This window comes from Papio anubis, chromosome 10 (genome assembly GCF_008728515.1).
Source record: "Papio anubis isolate 15944 chromosome 10, Panubis1.0, whole genome shotgun sequence".
Classification (NCBI taxonomy): Eukaryota; Metazoa; Chordata; class Mammalia; order Primates; family Cercopithecidae; genus Papio; species Papio anubis.
In genome coordinates, this window is record NC_044985.1 from 53,969,093 (window position 1) to 53,988,209 (window position 19,117).

A 19,117-nucleotide genomic window follows, 5' to 3' on the forward strand; every position below is an offset into this window, starting at 1 on the left:
CTGTTAATCAGAATGAGCTGAAGATATTGTTTGTCTGTAAAGAGAAGCTGAAACCAGATACAAGTTTTGAATATTTTATGACAACACTTGAGAAATGTTAGAATATCTCTATTTTCACATTGAGATATGTTCTTAGAAGTGTGTTTTGTGTCCCATCCAAGTTGGCTAGAAGCTGATTTGAATTTCCCCACGGAAGTTGTAGACTATGGGTACTGGATACTTTGTGTTGTCTTGCTTAGCCAGCAGTGGTCTCCTTCTAAAATCTTAAGCACTTAGAGCCCATATCGTTTATTGGACTTGTTACTACACATTGTCTTAGGGCATTTATAGTTGTCATGGTTTGTCATTTAATTATGATAGGTTCACTTTATATTTCAATTGGCCATAGCTCCTACTGGGGAAGGACAGAGTCTTATTTCTCTCTCCCTCACAGGCCCTATCACAGTGTCATGAATAACAGTGAACTATTTGTTGATTGATAGGTCTAAAATTATGTTTGTCTTGCACTTTTGAAAGTGTCATTTCTGAAAGGAAAGGTGTTGAATAGGGATCTTTAAAAATAATGTAGGTTCTCACCTGATTGGGGTGAGAAAAGGGAGGTCTTTGGGGGCAATGAAATGGCCTTTGGTTCTGAAATTGGAATTATTTGAACTTCAGTTTGAATGTACATTTGAAAATAACATGTTAAAAGTATGACAGGATATTCTATTTAGAAGATGGGGCTGGGGCCGGGCCAAGGATGTGGATTTGTAGAAAATGTTCTCCAGCTCAGAAGAGAAGAGTACAGGGCAATTATGAGAACGAGAGCACAGGGTCTAGAGCAAGGCAGTTGGCACATTTCACCAGGCCTTACAAGTCCAATGCACTGTCTGGAAGAGAGCAGGAATACTAGTTTTCTATCACTGCCATAACAATACCACAAACTTAGTGGCTTAAAACAAACACCTGTTTCTTAGTCTTAATCTGTTTCATGCTGCTGTAACAGATTATCTGAGACTGGGTAATTTATAAAGAACAGAAATTTATTTTGTCACAGTTCTAGAGGCTGGGAAGCCTAAGGTCAAAGTGTTGGCATCTGGTGTGGGCCTTCATACTGCGTCCTCACATGGCAGAATGCAGAAGGGAGCAAACCCAGTCCTGCAAGCCCTTTTCATGGTAGTATTAATCCATTCACAAGGGCAGAATTCTCATGACCTAACCACCTCCCAAAAGGATCCACCTTCCATTGATTGCATTGGGGATTACATTTCTAACACATGCATTTTGGGAGACATGTTCAGCCCATAGCAGTTATGTTATGATTCTCTAGATCAGAAGTCCAGTATAAGTCTCACCAGGTTAAAATACTCTTCTCCATTTGGAAGTGTCCCAGGCATCTCAGACTTAATATATCCTAAATGGAGCTCCGCTCTTCACCCCAAACCTGCTCTTCCTACTGTCTTCCTCATCTTAGTAAATACCAGTTCTATTCTGGTGGTTGCTCATGTCAAAAACTTTGGAGTTTTCCTTAGCTCTCCTTTCTTTTAAGCCCTGTTCAGCAAATCCAGTTGGCTCTACATTCAAAATTATATCTAGAATCTGATTATTCTCATCATCTCACAATCTCTCATCTGGATCCCTGCACTAACATATTGAACTGGTTTTGTTTCTTCTTCTCATAATCTATCTTCTGCACAGTAGCCAGAGTGATCTTGCTAAAACATAAGCTAGATCTGTCACTCCTCTGCTCACCACAGTCGGTTGTCCCATCTCATTTGGAATAAAAAAGCCAAAGACATTATGACGGCCTAAGAGGGTGGCTCTATTACTCTAGTCTTCCTGTGCTCACCGTTACAGGTGTTGCCCCCTCACTGGCGTTTTGGATCATCAGAAATCGAAGTTTCCCACCTGACCATGGCCATCGGTCATCCTGGTGGCAGACTTTAAGTGAAATAGGGGTTCCTGATCCTCCACGTCCTCTGGCTCACTCCCAACTTCTCCTATCGCCATTGTGATAGTCATCAGAGTCTGAGTGTAGGAGATGTTCTTGACTGACTCAATAAGTTGATAAAAACATTCCTCCACAGGGTTACATACTCCTCAACCCAATGACAAGCCCAGGGTCATTTTCTGGTTCTGCTGCTCTTGTACCTAGTCAGGCCAAGTAACTGGAATGGCAGCTGTTTCTACGACGTACACCATTGTTGGAGTTTGAGGAGGGGAAAGATGCTCTTAGAAAAAGGGGAGGGTGGAGTGGGGTCATTTTTACTTTATATTAACCATGTGAGTCTTCCAACATCTCTCTGCTTAGCTGGTCATACTCTTGGGGATTTCATGCATCTCAAAGTACACAAACATCTTTGAGAAAAATTGTTTCTTGTTATTGAATTCAGTAGCTGGTAATGAGGTGAAGGATGTAGACAAAGCCTTTCCTTAAAGAATAGCAGGGTTGGGATGGTGTGGTATACACTGGCTTTCTCCCCTTGCGCTATTCTTGGTACTTGGACGGTTCGATACATGCTTTTTAAAAACAAAACTGACACATTTTTAAAAGTTAATGAACGAATAAGATAATAAATTAGTTACGCACAAATAAGGCCTAGAATACACACATCTCATTACTGGAATTCAATAACATTGTGGCCAAGGAAACTGTGAAGGGGGCTAAGATCAGCCCAGGGCCTTTTTAGGACATCTGATGTGGCAGTCGGGTTGATGTGTTGTGTCCCGCTTTTGTCTAATAGGTCATTGCCTGTGAGCAGCAGTATGACTCTTCCTATGACGCTCGCTGTGACGTCTGGTCCTTGGGGATCACAGCTATTGAACTGGGGGATGGAGACCCTCCCCTCTTTGACATGCATCCTGTGAAAACACTCTTTAAGATTCCAAGGTAAGACACAAGATGGCGCTCTTGACCCATTAGTTCTTTGTGAAAGTGTCTAGTTAGAGGGATAATAAATAGTTTGTAAGCAATTTCCCTCCAAACCTGACAAAGCCTGATTGTGAAATATATTTTCTTTGAAAAAACAAGGGGGGTGGAGGGGGATCGAGAAGAGGATGTTCCTGAAAGATAACATACCCCAAGGAATAATAAGACCATGTTGGAACAATTGCATATTTTTTAGCACTCAGCTTTTTCTGAGATATTCATTTTTTGTACTTTGCACGATAAGACTACGAATGGAATTGTGAATTAAGTAATCTGTCTAAATGCTAGTGTTTTCTTTTTAATTACATACTTTCTCTAGTATTCAGTGTAAACATATGTGTATCATATTGCTGTTTTCACTCAGACCAGTATTGAAATGTATCAGAAAATGTTACATCAGCACTATAGATCTTACTCTCCATCCCTTAATTTCTGTCTCAATGGAAAATTGTGCAGAAAGAGGTCTGTTTGGAGAGCATTTAAATGCAAGTATACTTTCTATTCTGTGTATTCATTAGGGGTTTGTACAAGAGGTTGGGTTGTGTTTCATTGGAATCGGGCTGATGTGTGGCCAGCTCACGGCTCTAGTTACAGAAAATGAAGCTATCCAGGGATGCCTTCCCAACCAGGGTGCAGATTGAGAGATAATTTGTACCTTCCAAATGTCTCTTTCAAAAGAAGGCTCTGGGCAGGCTGGGAGCCATTTAACTGCCTTAACAATACAAGTGTTGACCTTTCCTTATCTGCACAATCACACAGCTATCACAGCCTTTAAAAATTTCTCCTGATTGCAATTTGCATTTCTGATTAGGTCTATTTATATGCAGATGAGGCTCTCTGGTGTTCATCATCATAATGTTATCATTTTATACCTAATCCAGATGTGAACAACCACCAACCACTATTCCAAAAATGATTCCCACCCAAGCCAGAGTTAGTCTTTTGGCTTTTTCGAATCACAAAAACAGGTCACAGTGATTAGAGGAGCAGACGAAGCACCTGGCTTTTTAGATTAATAGTCTGGTGAGCATTCAAAAAGATATAAGAATGCAGGAGCTAAAAGCTGCATTGTGTATAGTAAGAAGTCAGAAAATGGGAAATGGTGTCTGGAATGATTTGTGTGTGCGCTTTGATTTTTTACAAATGGTTTACCCCTCACCATTTATTTAATGTGGCAACATAATTTCCTGAATATCAGGATTAAGGTATAGCTTCTTATTAGCAAAATACTATGTAGTTTTGATAAGAGATCATCTATATTTTTTTCCTTTCTTGTTATGCATTTGTATATAGACCAGGTGTTCAAAAATTTCTTAAGGTGATAAATGTGAGGCAGCTAAGAGAGAGAGAGAGAGAGAGAGAATGTGTGTGTGTGTGTGTTTAAATAGACCCTTCCACTCCAGTGACTCCACTTAGCTTGCTTCTCTGCCCAGCCAAGCTTCTGATCTCTAATAATCTCTTTATTCTCTCACTACTCATCTCTTCCATCTTGGGAGAAGCCTCTAGATCTCCAGATGTGGGATACGAGTAACTAAGTCTCCACTGCCTGCCTCGGGACAGAGTGGATCCCAAGAATTGGGCAATTGTTAGAAAAGGATCCTTATCCCAACTTAGTTTAAGGCTTTGTTTCTCTCCTCCTAGTGTAACCTCCTGCCCTTTTAATGTCTCTTGGTTCCTGTGCAAATGATGAATCAGATCGAACTAGGCAATGTCAGCAATAATCAGTCAGCAGATTCTCAGTGTGATTATGTGTGCTCATGTGCGTTCAACACTTGCCATTGTCACAACCTTAGTGGCTGACTTGATGTTCTTGGATAGGAATGATAAAGAGATTTTATTTTATTATTTTAAATCTTAGCATATTTACATACATTGTACAGCTTTCTTCTTCCCCAAACCAGGAAAAAATATGTTGGGTTTATATTCACCAAGTTCTTTACTTTAAAATTATCCTGTCAATTAGAATTGCACAGTTCTCTTTGAAGGGTTACGAATTGACCAAATGTGTGTGTCACGTGTGAGTGCTACTAATTTTTAGTGCTAAAAATGTATCCTTTCCCGAAAAGCTCTTTGATGAAAAGTATAGAAATTAAGCATTTATGTATTTTTAAAAGGCACTCAAATTATTTACCTGTGTGTTTCATTGGAATCCATCTCAGTCAGTGCCTGCCTGCCTGCCTGCCTGCCTGCCTGTCTGTCTGTCTCTCTCTCTCTATCCCCCACCCCAGTGGAGAAAAGCAAATGAAAAATAATGACAAAAATCCTTTGAATACATTTGGTTTCAGAATCAATTTTTTTTCTATTTGAATGTGACTATTTTCAGTGTTTTGGAATTTCTTGTCAGTGAAACAATGAAATCCATTTCAGGGTATGCTGGGATCTAGAATACTGTGTGTGGCTTCTTCCTCTGGCTTTCCTCACTGACCTTTTCCCTGCAACCCTTTCTTTACTGGAAATAAATTGAGTACATTACCAAGTAAGGGAAGAAAATAAAACCTTGATTGAGTCAGGGAAGAAGTGACTTTCACAAGTTGGAAAAAGATTTATGAGTTAATGAAGTGCTGGTTACCTGTGAGCCTCAGATGTCAATAAAACAGGTAATTAGGAAGGTTCCCTGGGTACTGTCAGGAAATAGGAAGCAACTTGCCTTGATGTGGTTGATTCGCCTGTACATGGGTCTCCTTGCTTTTCCCTTTTCTTCCTTTATCCACTTTCTCCTTTCGCTTGACCTTCACATTAGAAGATCTCACACAAGGTCATCATGACCTGTCTTTGAAATACTGCGTGACTCACAATCTTTCCCACTTTGCAACACATAGAAATTATCTGCTGATTGGCAGGGCATCCACTATTTGCTGAACCTGTCAGCATGTGTCATCTCGTCTAATGCCTTTGCTCCAAAAAAGTCACCCCTCTCTGACTGTCACTGCTCTGTCTGCTGCTATTTTTCCCCAGGAGTTATAAGAGAGCAAATGAATGAAAATCATTTCTCTCAGCATCAGTGGATTCAGCTCTCTCTCATGACTCTTTACTGAGGACTTCTTTAAAATTCCAGAGGCTTAAAAGGATCTTGAAGATGACCTGGATATATTTTTCACTTAAAAAGAGATCCGTTTCATAGATATAATTCAAGAATCAACAGAGTTAGTGGAAATATACAATTATGTTGGTCTCTTGACAAGCAGGTATCTTTCCTTAGCTTTGAGTCTTTGGCTAATGACCCCCTCAACTTCCATAGAGGGGAGCGAGGAAGACTGTGGGCATCAGTGTGATTGTGTTCACTGGTCAGTCACTGGAGAGAGCTGCATCATCTGCCCATTTATTTGGGGCCAGGTAGGAGCTGACTCTGTCCAGTGTCTCGTCACACATTGAATACTTCCACTTTATTCCTTGTGGGAAAATGCAGAATGTTTTCAGGATTCTCAGCAGAAATGTCTTTGGCTGGAAGTGGACAGAACAGGCTGGCCCGAACATTCCAGTCCCTGAAGCTGGTGATTTTCCCTTCCCAAAGAGAATTTCCCTGCAGTACACAATTCAAAAAAAGGAGAGCTCATGATAATCACCAATTTGCATTTCGGCTTGTTTCCTTCACTAAATCTAGGTTGTTCCAAAGTCACCTGGACCCAACTGTATTTGTTTCTTAGGGCTGCTACAGCAAATGACCACAAACTTGGTGGATTAAAGCGACAGACATTTATTCTCTCACAGTTCTGGAGGCCAGAAGCCCCAAAACAGCAGGTCAGCAGGGCCATACTCCCTTTGAAGGCTCTAGGGAAGAATCTGTCTTTGCCTCTGCCAGCTTCTGGTGTCTCCAGCTTTTCCCTGGCTTGTGGCAGCATGATTCCAACCTCTGGCTTCATCTTCACGTGACTGCCTTTCCCACGTCTTTGGGTCTTCTTCTCTCATCTCATGTAAGGACATAGACTTAGGGCTTATCCTAATTCAGGATGATTTCATCTGGGGATCCTTGCCTTAATTACATCTGCGAAGATTCTTATTCCAAATGAGGTCACATTCTCAGGTTCTGAGTAGACATATCTTTTGGGGTTCATAATTTAGCCCTTTATACCAACCAATTTTTATGTTTACCAAATTCCCTGAGAAACTAATTTGGGGGCAAGATACAAGACAATTAGCTCAATGATGATGGAAAAATAATAGCTGCTAAGGTCTGTCAAGTGCTAACTATGGGGCAGGTACAGTGTTCTGTGTTTTAGCTACAGAAATGCATTTAATCCCCACAGCAACTCTGGGAAGTAAGTACTGTCACCACTCTTTTTTCCAGATGAGAAAACTCAAGGATGTTAGGCAGGCTTGCTTCCTCTGGTCATGCACCCAGGGAGGAAAAATGATTTGCATCTGAGAAGTTTGACTCTAAAGCCCACACGTTTTGCTACTACATTGAAAAGTTAAAGCCCTTCCTTAAATTATATTATGTGTTGATGAATTATGTGTTGAGCACTGAGGGGACTGGGGTATATAGAAATGAATAGAAAGTGGTCCTGCCCTTTAAGAAGCTTACAGTACAATATCTTTCCTTCTGCTCTCAATTTTAAGCTGACATTATCAACCTGAAAGTTAGAATTTTATTAGCATCATGACTGAATCAGCCAAGAAACTGAAGAACAGAAATCAAGAATGTTGTCATAGGTGAACATAGGCTGTCTTTGGCTCATTGATTTATGACCCCAAGCCAGAAATCTCTCCCTTCTCCAAATCCCGCTTCAAGCAACTGCTTTTTAGTTTCTAATTTAGAACACTTAAGACAAGTTTTTAAACTAAAGAATTATAGAACACATGTTATATAAAAGCAGAAAAATACTTCAGGATATCATCATTCTCACCCAGAAATTTGTCCCATCTCACCTTCCTTGCAAAGCTGTATCTCCCATGTCAGGGCTATTTCTAGTATAGCCAACACCTTCTCCCCCTTTGCCTCTCTTATTTTTTCTCTTCCCTTTCATTTATTTATTTTTTTAGTGGGAAAAGCTCATTCTTGGTCTTGAGGAAAATGGAAATATGTTTCTGGCATCCTAAGTTGGAACACATTTTCTCATGAAAGCAGTATTTGCAATGGTTATTTGGGAGGATGCAGTAGAATAGCTGAAGTTCTCTACTTTGGATGCATTATTAGGTTTTTGTGGCTAAATAGAACTGTATGACCTGGTCTAAGGACTTAGGCTCTCTCTAGAGCTTTATCCTTATGGAAAAAGAAAATGCCTTCCAAGTTCTACACTACCAATGTACAAAAGCACTTTGGAGCACAATCCACTGGGAACGTGGGAATGCCCATGTCCTCTACCCTAGGACACCTTTAACTTTGTTCATCCAGACTCAGGCTTGGATTGGGTGCTCAAGTTTGCTGTCAAGGAGCACATCAGTTTACTGCCTCCTCCTCATTTATCGGTAAAGGTGAAATGGAGAGAGTTTGGATAACAAAGAGGAGAAATTAAATTTTTGGGAACCTAGGGTCTGGATCCTTGTGGGCTGCCTGGATGCTGGGGGTAGTGGGGCTCAGATGGGCAAGTGACTGCTTGAAACGTTTGTGTGTCTATTTGAAAAGCTTCCTCAGGAACTCAGTGCCTACAATCGACTCTTGTCCTGAAATAGGATCCTTGGGCTAAATTTTTATCTTACATAGGCATTTTTTTTTTTTTTTTTTTTTTTGAGACGGAGTCTCGCTCTGTCGCCCAGGCTGGAGTGCAATGGCCGGATCTCAGCTCACTGCAAGCTCCGCCTCCCGGGTTTACGCCATTCTCCTGCCTCAGCCTCCCGAGTAGCTGGGACTACAGGCGCCCGCCACCTCGCCCGGCTAGTTTTTTGTATTTTTTTAGTAGAGACGGCGTTTCACTGTGTTAGCCAGGATGGTCTCGATCTCCTGACCTCGTGATCCGCCCATCTCGGCCTCCCAAAGTGCTGGGATTACAGGCTTGAGCCACCGCGCCCGGCCCCATTTTTTTTTTTTTAAGATTCCTTTTGATTCTGACTTTCCTAATTCACAAACCAAATTGTTCGTATATGGGAAGCAGTAGTCCCTGCCTGCTCCTCAGCTGTGAGATGCAGAGGCAGCAGGGAGCTCTGAGTCACCAGTAATTGTCTCACTATTACAGAATTGTCACAGGACATTTTCCTTTAGGGCTGTGAAATATAAAGAAAAGAAATTAAAACTAAACTATTGTTGAAGTGTAATGAGTGAGGGGTGGTGAGTGTTTAATGGCACAGTGAGGCTGGATTTGCCCTGGGGAGTGTTGGTTTCTCTTCACCAACCCAGGTCACTTAGCTATTGGCCTTTTGAGCAATGAATCCTCACAATCCAAGCTTCACTCATAAAATAAGAAGTGCTAGAAGAATTAACATCATTTAGCATTTATTGAGTGCCTAATAGCAAAAAAAGCTTTAAAATATTCCAATACAAAAACAATTATTTCTTAGGAATCTTTTTCTTTCTTTGGGAGATTTCTAATCCCATTTTTAATGGATTGCCTTCAGTATATACCCCGCTCCAGATCCCCAGAATATCTTCTGGGCCCAGGACTTGACACTCCATTTCCTTGGAACCCAGTAGCTGGAGGCATCTGGCAGAAATGCCCCAGAAGGATTTCACTCTGTGGAAGCCATTTCCAAATTATTTTTAAATTCGAGTTGAGCAGCTGGGGCTGTTCAGTCCTGTGGAGGTACTGTTTGCTGTTCCCTGCCTGAGTCCTGGCAGGCAGGGAGAATTTAACTTTGCAAGGTTTCATCTGGGGATCAGGTGGCAAAGCAGGAGCATGCCTTCAGGGACTTTGGGTCCCCACCACCACTGAGTAAAGCTCACCCTGAGAGAAAGGCCAGAGGTGCGAGGGGTTGATTCATAGCGCTATCTGTGCCTTCTTCTCATTACCCTGGTTTCATTATTTTGGCACCACTGACTGTGGCTAATTCCAACCCAGCTCCTAAATGATGGAGAGACAGGCAAAGAGGTAGGCAAGGAAACAGCTCAAAATTGTACTAGAGTTGAAGCACCCTGGTTTCCTCTCTGCTCCAGAAAACACTAAGGAATAAAGGTGAGGAATAATTCTAACTGCCTTTATGGGTTGGCATAATGGTAGTGGCAGGGGTAAGATAGGGATGAAGTGCAAGGAGGTGATAGTCTTAAGGAAGGTTCTCACAGGTGGAGCTGTCCATTCCTGGATGATCCTAGAGTCAAGTGAAGCCAGTATCATTAGAAGGAAAATATAGTATAGTGGTCCAGCATGGTTGTTTGTATCAGTTAACTATTAGTATGTAACAAACCATCCCCAAACTTCATTGCTTAAACAACAAACATTTATGATTTTTCATGAGTCTATGGTTGCTCTGGTTCTGCAGATCTTGGCTGGGCTTTCTCATTCATCTGTGATCAGTTGATGATTTGGCTGTGTTGGTTGGTCTAGGATAGCCTTGGCTAGGATGACTTGGCTCAAGTCCATGTGGTTTCTTATCCTCCAGCAGGCTAGCCTGAGGTAGTTCTCATATTGGTGGCAGGATTTGAAGCATAGATAGAGGAAGGAATAGAAAATTGGACCACTTTTGCTATTAGGTTGTTCCAGTGTTCTACAGTCAATCTGCACGGGTTCAACTAGCAGCTCCATCACTTTCAAGTTCACCAGTGTGAACTTGACCAAGTTACTCCATGTCTGTGTGTCTCAGTGTCCTCCCTTATAAAATGAGGATATGAATATCGACCTCATAGAGCTATTGTGGGAGTTAAAGAATGTAAAGTGCTCAGAACAGTTCATAGTAAGCATTCAATTCATGCTGGGTGCTACCAAGGAAAATATCTCAAGGGCATATTTTTATATTGTAAGGAATTTTCTTTCCCTTGTAGCTGAAGAATGGAAAGCTTCTGTTCAAAAAGAGCCACCCATGAGATCAGTCATTTGAACGTTTAGCTAATTGATTGATTGCTGATTGTATGAGGAATTAAGAGAGAATGAAGGATGATTTCTCAAGTCCCTACTACTTACATTGCATCTATGTGAAGGACTCTGCCATTAGTATCCATTGTCACAACTCCTTTGTAAATAGACACACTCTTAAGAGATGTGGTCACACACACCTTGCCCTCACACACATACATGAATGCTGTGACAGGAACTGCACATGAGGAAGCAGGGCTGGCCTTAGTCTCCACTCCCATGATGTCTCCAATGAGTGGTGATGCTGTTATCCTCTGAAGAGAACTAGGGCCATGGTACTTTTCTTTGCTATCAGTTCTATCAGTTTTTGTGGTGGCTTTGTGCTTAGTTGATGAGTTGTATGACTGATCTTGGCTGCCTCCTTCTATAGGGTCCTTTTAACCCCCTTAGTAGGTTCAATCTTCTCCAGGGTTCTAGAAATTTTTTTGTCTGCGGGTAAAGGGATAGTAGCAGGAGTTCTAAACTTAGGGTCATTGATTCAAAATTGAGTCCCATTTTGCTCCTATTTCCTCTACCACAGAAAATACTTTCTTTTCCAGCCCAACCTGGAAAGGCTCAAAACACTGGCAAAAGGAGAGAGAAAACTGAAGCCAGGTGAGGGGATTGTAAGGAGAGCACCTGGTTGTTGCAGATAAGTTCAGGTTTCTTTGGGGAGGAGTGATACTCCAGGTGCTGAGGGAATATGCAAGTGAGACTGCTGCCCCACTATCGGTGCTCTTAGAATTCTGGGGAACAGGAACAGTATTAGAGGAGTGGAAAAGGGAGAATGTGCTTCAATTCTTCAAATAAGGGAAGAGGGCAGAACCTGCAGACTACTATCTGGTGAGCTTGACTTTCATCTTGGGATAATTCCTAAAAATTTATTTTCTCCTTGAATAGTGTGTGAATTCTTAAAAAGCTGTGATCACTAGGAATTAGCATGGGTTCATTGTAAACAAGCCATGTCAGACTAATTTCCTTATTTGGTGTTATTGTGAGACTGGTATGAATGGGAACTATTTTAGACATAATGTATTTGTATCTTTGGCCTTAAGTAAAATGTGTTGTGATATCTTAGTGGCTAAGATGGAAAAGCATAGACTGGAGAATGGTGGTAGAGAGGGAGTCACACCCCGGGAAAGATTGTGTTGAGGAACACTGGATAATTGTGTCAGTATGAACACACTGGCTGGGGGAAAATTGTGTCAGTATGAACACACTGGGGGAAGTTCTGCGGGCCTGAGGCAGGACTCTGCTGACCGTCCTGCCAACTGAACATTTAAAACTATTTAATGAGTTGGAGGATATTGGCAGCCTTTCTGTCACATTCAAGGAAAGGGGTGGTTGGTGTGCTGGATGACAGACTTGGAATCCCAAAATATCTTAGTTGTTAAAGGCAATGGAGGTCTCTAATTAGCAAATAGAACCCTCAAAACTGTGGTGAACGGTATAGGCTGAGAGAGCAGTGACTTAATAGCCCATGGTGAAAAATGAATTTATTTGTATTTGTAAGCCCACTGGGGGGGTCAAACAGTAAAACACCATCTTGCATGAAACATGAGGTTTGATAGAGCATCTACTACCACCATCCCCCAAAGTGGCTCTGTCCTAGCCAGATGGAATGATGTCTTCCTTCTGAGTACCACACCAAAACTGCCACAAGGGATGAATCTTACCCTGCCGGAACTCTAAACCCGAAGCTGACATTTCAAACTGGGATTCAGATACCTGGCTTCTGGTTGTGCTACTGCTCTGTTACTATTCCCTCATTTCACCTTTCAGAGGGGAATAAATGGCTACCATTCTTAAGCAAGACTGTTCTGCACTCAGATAGCAGGGCTTATGTGAAGTTTTCTTAAGTATCCTCTCTACATTCTATGGCTTTTCAATAGATAGGAATGAGAATAGCTACCAACTGCAGGGCTGGGGCCACTCACTACAGCCGCAAGTCTCACCCAGGACAGGGTCCTCAGTCCTTGCTCTAGATGAGAATACCCTGGGCGCTTTAAAAAAATACCAGTGCCTGAGTACTGTTCCCCAAGAATTTCAATTTAATTGGTTTGGGTCAAGTTCAGCATTTATATACAAATACAATTAATTTTACAGATAAATTTTTGGGATAACACACATATTATTGTATATTTGCAAGTACCCTAGATGATTCTGAAGGGGTTGAGTAAAACCCTTCCCTGAAACAACTATCAGACCCTTGTTTGTTTTTTTGTTGATATTTTAAAACTACGGAGTCTCCCTCTGGAAATTCTTGCTCCTTCCTTCTCTATTCCCATCCCATGGTTGAGAATTGAGAAATGAGAGATGATATCAATGGGACTGTGTTGCACATTATGAAGAATGTAAAGTAGAAAAAAAGATTCTAGCAGAATAGCCAGTGGTGATGTTATAGGTTAAACTGTGGTATGCCCCCCACAAAAAGATATGTTGAAGTTTTAACCTCCAGTACTGTGTTTGGAGATAGCATCATTGTGGACATAATTAGCTCACTTAAAATGAGGTTATACTGGAGCAGAGTTGATCCTTAACCCAATGTGACTAGTATCCTTAAGAGGAAAATTTGGACACAGACACACACACACACACACACACACACACACACACGCGCGCGCGCGAACATCATATAAAGAGAGACACACAGGAAGAAGGTCACACTAGAAGAGGCAAGGAAGGATCCTTCCCCAGAGGCTTCAGAGGGAGCATGGCCCTACCAACACCTTGATTTTGGGTTTCTAGCTTCCAGAACTGTGAAAGCATAAATTTCTATTGTTTAAAGCCACCTGACTTGTGGTATTTTCTTATGGCAGCCCTAGGAAACTAGTACAATGACTATCTAGTTTGGAGTCCATTGCTCCTAGTAGCATCCTGGAGGTCTGCCTAGGGCATGGTTAGGGATGGGACAATGCAGGGATGGAGGGAGGTACTCTTCCTGGGAGAGTCCTAGGGTGGGTATGGGGGTTAGATTGGCCAGCCTTCCATTCTTCAACCCCTAAGTGGCATTTCTGTAGAAGTCAAGACAATCTTACATAACGTGCTTGTCAGGTCTCAGTCTGCTTCTGGGTACGTGAGAGATTCTTCCTCTCCCTTGCTCCAGACAGCTGAGCCAAGAACTTCCTTTTCTATCCAGACTCTTCTACAGTGCTCAGGGTGGAGAAGGGAGCTCTACATTTCTTCTCTGAGTTCTTCCCAGACTCAGTATTTCCAGAATTGAGTACAGAATAAAGACATGGCTTTTAACCTTCAATCTTTCCATCTCAGAACAAAGTAGTACTTGGGGGCATTGAGAGGTAGCTGTTGTGGACTATCGGCCACAGGCCTATCAGTCCTTCAGAGGACCTGTCCTCTGAAGTTAGAATTTCCGAGAAGATTCAGGCATCCATCTGGGCAAGGGTCAAGTACTTGTGGAATATGATCCAAAGAGCAGCACGATCTGCTTCTTATGTCCCAAAGGGGCTTAAAACCTGCACAGAGGGCAGGCAGCATCCTGACATCATGCTTCATCCTGGTCATGGGGAATGGGCATTGACTTCTACCACGCCTCATCAAGGTTTTGTTCTTTATCTCCACGCCAAACAACTGGCCCATTTAGGGTGTCTTAGTCCATTCAAGCTGCTATAACACAATACCTGACTAGACTGGGTAGCTTATAAACAGTAGAAATTTGTTCCTCACAGTTCTGGAGGCTGGGAAGTCCAAGATCAAGATGTCATCAGATTTGGTGTCTGATGAGGGCTCACTTTCTGATTCATAGATGGTACCTTCTTGCTGTGTCTTCACATGGGGGAAGACATGAGGGAGTCTCTCTTAGGCCTCTTTTATAAAGGTACTAATCCCATTCATGAGAAGTTTGTCCTCATGGCCTAATTTCCTCCAAAGACCCCATTTCCTACAACAATCACACTGGTGATTAGATTTCAACCTATGAGTTTTGAAAGGACCTAAGCATGCAGGCCGTAGCATAGGGAATGGTGAGGAGCACTGTGTGGGGAGTACCCTCCTGAACCCTCCTCTCTTATTGCTTCCTCTACATCTGAACCTTCAGCTCTTGCTTCCTTTGGCCTCATATTCTTGGTGGCAAGTTTGGCTTGCTCTCTGGATTCATGGTTCCTAGCTCCCCCTCTTTCTGTGCCACCTGTTGCTTGGACTGGAAGCTCTTGTGTTCATGCTGCATTACTCATCAGTCTTGATTGGCAAGACCCCTCCTGGCTGCCCTTACTCTTACAGTTCACACTCATCTCTGATGAAAATCTCTCTTTCTTTCCTCCTTCCTTCCAGAAGAGTGAAGGGATAGGAAGTCTCCCACTTGAAGGACTGAGGAGGGGTTTAAAATTAGTCACACCTAGGCCTCCAAGTCACAGGGATCCTATCTGCCTGATAATACCGCTTTATATTTATGTGGTTGTGATGTCTTCAGGCTCAATCCCATACTAGCAAGATCTGAGCTGCATACCTCTTGTGTTAGTTTTAAGAAACTACAGTAACAAATTACGATAAATTTAGTAGTGTAAAACAGCAGATTTTTTATCCTCTAGTTCTGAAAGTCAGAAGTCTGAAATGGGTCTCCCTGGGCTAAAATCAGGGTGTCATGGGGCTGTATTCCTTTCTGGAGGCTCTAGGGGGCAATCTGCTTTCTTGCCTTTTCCAGCTTCTAGAAGCTGCCTGGATTTCTTGACTTGTGGCTCCCGTCTATCTTAAAAGCCACCAGTGGCTGCTTTAGTCTTTCTCACATTGCATCACTCTGATACTGTATCTTCTACCTCCCTCTCCCCCAGTTTAAAGACCCTTTTGATTATATTGGACCCACTCAGGTAATCCAGGATAATCTTACTATTTTGTCAGCTGATTAGTAACCATACCTGCCTGGAAACTCAATCCTCCCTTGCCATATAACCTAATATATTCACAGGTTCTGGGTATTAGGACATGCACATCTTTATTCTGCTTGCAACACTTCCCAAAGTATTGCCCAATAATTTTTAGAAACCTTCAAGAGCGTGCTCCTTATGTACTCATAGCCATTTTGAGCTATCATTATTGTGTGACCTCTGCCTTGTCATTTCTCTTCCATCTAGTTCTTCTTTGGCCACGTTTACTGCCTGCTTATCTACCATGAGAACATCTAGGCCTTTGCGGGCTACTCATTCTGGTTACTCCCAAAGCCTCCAGTCCTGGGTGCCAAAGCACTGGGTTCCACCCAGAGGAAAGGAGATAGCCCCCGTCCTGAGCTCTGAGCCATTCTCCACCACTTAGTTCCCTGAGCACCTCTGCTTGTGGCCAGAGCCTCACCATTTTGGCTCTCCTCTCTCAACAGAGTAACATCCACTCCCTCTATATAAACAGGCCCTTCTATTTTTATCCTTATTCTTTTAATTAGTCCAAGGAACTAGAGAGAAAACAAACCCACACCACCCTGCCCACCTTCCTCCACACTTCCTCTGCCCCAAATCTAACCCTTTTGGCCTCAGCAGTTTAGTAACAGATGTTCTTATTAGTATCAACATTTGCTTGAGGGAGAAGAGAAATAAGGGAGAGTTACTGACTATTCCTTTGGTCTCCAATGTGGGAGCATCTGAACCAATCCCTCGGAGTGCAGAGAGAAAATATTAGAACTTCTGTTCATAAGTATTTCAAATCGAAAAACAAGAAACAAATTATGCTCTCCTATTACTAGGTATAAAGATGATCACTGCTGCCTTTGCTCAGTCCAAATGTCGGACAGTCCTGTCTGGTTGGGTTTACAGATGAATCATGAGGGAACTCCACAGCAAAAAGGCTGAGGAAGCTCCACTTGTGGGTTCAGTTCTAGAATTCTGGAAAGCATTTTCATTTAAGGGTGCCTCGTTAATGGTTATATGGCAAACGTCCTTGAGTTTCAACTAAAGAGACCTTCACAAAATGGACAAGTGCCTTTAAAAGATTTCTGTAAGGAAACCTCAGACTGAATCTAATTCTTCTAATACGAGCAAAAGTGAGCAACAGAAAAAAATTGGCTGAAATGCTGACACTTATCCTCCTATGACAAGCTCTTCATCAGCCACTTGAGATTTAGAACAATGACAGCTAATCAGGTCTGCCAAGAAATCATTAAAAAATTCAAAATTACCATGGAGACTATTGGAAATAGGGATTTATATCCACTATTATTGATGATGAGCCCTCTTCATAAGTGTGTTTTATGCATGAAGTTATTAGCATGACACCATCAAGATTATGCAGCATTCAGATCAGAAAGATAAACCACTATAATTCAACTACAAAATATTTTGTGGGTACTGTTAAAACATGTTATTTATTTCATCTTACTCATTTTAAAATTTAGTAACACTTGTACACAACTGATAAGAAAAGAAGTAGTTACTGGACCATGTACTCAATATTTGTTACTGATGAAGTGTGCAGTCAAAAAAGTTTGGAGACCACTGTCTTAAACCAGTAGCTTTGGGCCCCAGTTCAGCCACTGTGAAATGGGAGCGTTCCCCGACCCCCATCGCAGGACGTGACAGGGGTGTGGCTTTTCTGTTCTGTTGCCACTGCTGCTCAAACCCATTACAGGAAGGGGAGCATGCAGATGGACAGGTGCAGGAGGCCAAGTGGGCGTGTGTTAACAGTGAGTTCCATTAGGTTTGCCATCCATGGATGGCTTAAGTGTTAACCAGTTCAGTAGATCCTCTGCCTTTTTGCAACGGTAGAGGGCCAGTGTGACAGCCTTCTGTATCCCGAGCTCTTTTCCAGTGTCCCAGAAGAACTGGGTCACACACAGACTTGAAGAATGTTGAATGCGGGGTTTTATTGGGTGGTGGAGGTGGCTCTCAGCAGGATGGATGAGGAGCTGGACAGGGGATGCAGTGGGAAGATGAATTTGCCCTGGAGTTTGGCTGTCTAGCAGCCAACTCTCCCATTGTTCCCAGCCGAACTTCTGATGTTCAGACTTTCCTTCTCTTCTGATGCCGTTCTGCCATTTGTCTGCTTGTCTGCGCTTCTCCTTCTGGAGCGTGGGGTTTGAAGTTTATATAGGTACAGGCAAGGGGGTATGGGGGGCCAAAAAGCAACTAGTTGGGGTGCAAAAACAGGAATGCCTATTCTCACTTAGGGCCATGGGTATTCAGGCTTGAGGATGGGGCCTTTGCCAGGGAACCACCCTCTTCTACCTAGTGTTTCCCTGTCTCCTGTCCGTGTCAACTGTACATAGCTTTTTTACAATTGTTTGTCCTTTCACAATTTACATTTACTGTCTTATACAGTTTTGTTGAATCTTTACCGCAACTCTGATAGGTAGGGTTTTTTTTTTTTTTTTTCTTCATGTTAGAGTTCAGAGGATTCAGGACTCGGTGTCGTGATTTGCTCAAGGTCACACAGTTAATAAAAACAAGTAAGTGGCAGAGGGCAAGCTTGAAGGGATCTGCATTCAATCAAGATTGATTGCAAAATGCACCATTTTTAGGAAAATGGTTTTTATGGTTTGAATTGTGTTTCTCAGAAAAGATACATTGAAGTCCTAATCCCCAGTGTCTCAGAATTTAACCTTATTTGGAAACAGGGTCTTTACAGAAGGAATCAAGCTGAATGAAGTCATCAGGGTGGACCCTAATTCAGTATGACTGGTGTCTTTGTGGAAAGGAGTTAATTTAGACCCAGAGATAGACACATAGAGGCCCAGAAATGCCTGGGCTACCAGAAGCTGAAAGAGGCAAGGAAGGATCCTTCCCTTACAGGTTTTAGAAGGTGAATGGTCTTGCCGAAACCTTGATTTTGGACTGATAGTTTCCAGAATTGTGAAACAATAAATATCTAAGCCAGCTAGTTTGTGGCACTTTGTTATAGCAGTTCTAGGAAACTTGATACAATGGTCCATTGCTCTGAAACGGGTCTAGGATCCAAAAGCAGCTAAAACCACTGATATAATCCAGTACAACCGTAAGCAGAGGAGGAAGCCCGGAGACCGGGAGTGAGTTTTCCTATGTGATATGGCTAGTTAGAGAGATGGCTAGTTAGATCCATGGCTGGATCTCATACATTCTGACTCCTAAGTTCAACTTTAAGGCCAGGAGAAGTGAATGTGGGGAAGTTGGCTTACCTCTCTCATCATTAGGCTTGGGGATCTGCCTTGATCTGGCATAGTTCACCATTCTTCCAATGACTTCAGAGGAACAAATGGAAAATATGTTGCATCTTTGCCTTGATGATAATGCACTTACCTGAAGATCACAGTCCTCCTGCTGGCTCCACCGTTCACTCCCTTCCTTTCCACAGTTTGCATATTATCACTTCAGTGTCTATTAAA

General features: G+C 42.3%; 1 protein-coding gene across 1 annotated transcript in view; it reads left to right on the plus strand.

The window, feature by feature from the left end:
• Positions 1 to 19,117, plus strand: part of MYO3B (myosin IIIB) — a 485,789-nt gene that overhangs the window by 63,543 nt on the left and 403,129 nt on the right. Inside the window, exon 7 of the mRNA XM_031651705.1 lies at positions 2,724 to 2,869. Within this exon, the coding sequence (XP_031507565.1) occupies positions 2,724 to 2,869 (146 nt within the window). The remainder of the gene's footprint in view (positions 1 to 2,723; positions 2,870 to 19,117) is intronic.